The sequence below is a fragment of the Phalaenopsis equestris genome, unplaced genomic scaffold (genome assembly GCF_001263595.1).
Source record: "Phalaenopsis equestris unplaced genomic scaffold, ASM126359v1 Scaffold000315, whole genome shotgun sequence".
Lineage (NCBI taxonomy): Eukaryota > Viridiplantae > Streptophyta > Magnoliopsida > Asparagales > Orchidaceae > Phalaenopsis > Phalaenopsis equestris.
Genome location: NW_018164757.1, coordinates 200,094 through 201,950, shown reverse-complemented (window position 1 = coordinate 201,950; position 1,857 = coordinate 200,094). Strand labels below are relative to the sequence as shown.

The following is a 1,857-nucleotide window of genomic DNA, read 5'->3' as shown; positions in this document are numbered from 1 at the left end:
AATTTTCAGGTTTATATATATATATATATATATATATTATCTATTATTTATTCTAGAAAAAGAACAAACTTTCTTAGGCACTTTCTTTTAATTATAATTATTCTCTCACTATTCATCATATTTGTCTATAAATATTAAATAGGCACCCATGCTCAATAAAGAGGATCTTGAAATTTTATCCCGACAATAACTTTTTTGTTCATGATATAAACTTCTAAAATTTGATATATTTGTGTGGGGGTGGATTTGTGTGTGTGTGTGTGTGTGTGTGTGTGTGTGTGTGTGCCTGTGTGTATTTATGTACGTATGTGTATATTTGTGCTTGTATGTCTGTGACTGTGTATCTCTCTATCTGTGTGTATGTGTGTGTGTGTCTGTGTCTGTATCTGTGCTATGTGTGCATGAGTGTATGTGCTGTGTGTGTGCGAATTTTATCCCGACAATAACTTTTTTGTTCATGATATAAACTTCTAAAATTTGATATATTTGTGGGGGGGTGGATTTGTGTGTGTGTGTGTCTGTGTTTGTGCGTGTGTGTGTGTGTGTGTGTGTGTGTGTGTTTGTGTGTGTGTCTGTGTGTATTTATGTACGTATGTGTATATTTGTGCTTGTATGTCTGTGACTGTGTATCTCTGTATCTGTGTGTATGTGTGTGTGTGTCTGTGTATGCATCTGTGCTATGTGTGCATGAGTGTATGTGTTGTGTGTGCGCACGAACGTATGTATCGGAATTTTAAATTCTATTAAGAGTTTCATTTTAATTTCTCCAGTTCTCTTGAGGAATTTACGAGGTCTAGCCACTTTTTCATGAACTGGCTCTACCTGAAACTGTTATTTAGCTATTTTTTTTTTCTTGGGCAGGTGCAGACATATATGTGTGGATCACGTAGCGACAGTGATGTAAAGCAAAAATCGAGTTGCAGCAGCATTTTACATGTAAGCAATCCTCCGTAAATGCCGTGGAAATGGAAGAAGATTTCTCCCTTCACACTTGATCTTGCGTAGGCGGAACTTGCTTATTTTAATAAAGACAAACCAGTAATGATAGACCAGCCACTTGTGGTCGTAGAGTTTGCCCATCTCGTGTAATATTTTGCGTGCGTGTGCTCTTGACTGTAGTCTTAAGCTTCTTTGTTATTTAGTTTATAGGAACATTAATTTTGTTGGAATTAATTAGCCGAAATAGACGGCTCGCAGAATGACAGTGGCACAATCCATATCCTTCGCACTAAGAATCTCTACTAAATCAGATTCTGTTATCAATTCAGAAAGTTCATATAAGTTATTCTAAAGAAGTTGTTATTCCAGATTAGTCATTCTGCCAATGCATTAGCCATTTAGCTTACCATTATGGGAATATCTTCGCAGAAGTTTGTAAAACTTTACTAAACTGACATCTACATGAAAGCTTCCTTTTGTTAATTAAATTGCTATGGAGGTTCACATCTTAGTGGATTTGTTACCGATTTTTATCTTGATTAAATCTTGATTGAGACAAATTAGTTTTTCAGGTGAATGGGCTTATAGTGATATACTAGCCATGGATGAAGAGTAGAATGCGTGTTCTTTCTGCTTTATTGACAGCAGAGAAAGCTTGTATTAGAAGAGCTTTATTCTTGGGTGGTTGATAATTGCTATGTTTTTGGATTTACAAATACAGATTTTTTTTCATATATGACATTCAAAATTTTATAAATTTTATTAGGGGGATTTACATACCATTTCTAAACATTTTTATTTTACATATCTAACATCTAAAAGACAATATTTGCTTTTCTAACATCTAATAATTTATAACCCCATCAAATATCTCACTTGCTGTTGGGATGCACCATCTCCCTCGTGGAGAAACATCCT

The 1,857-nt window shown here is 34.7% G+C and overlaps 1 protein-coding gene across 2 annotated transcripts in view; it reads left to right on the top strand.

Annotated features, from left to right (window-relative positions):
* Window positions 1-1,424, top strand: part of LOC110025616 — a 59,236-nt gene extending 57,812 nt beyond the window's left edge. Inside the window, exon 8 of one of the 2 annotated variants that reach the window (XR_002294141.1) lies at window positions 862-944. Coding sequence is in view for 1 of the 2 variants with exons in the window: in XM_020726193.1 (XP_020581852.1) it covers window positions 862-954 (93 nt within the window). In the remaining variant the exon portion in view is untranslated. Of the gene's footprint in view, window positions 1-861 lie in introns of both variants that reach the window. The other variant, XM_020726193.1, reaches the window with a different exon arrangement.
* Window positions 1,425-1,857: the final 433 nt, after the last annotated feature.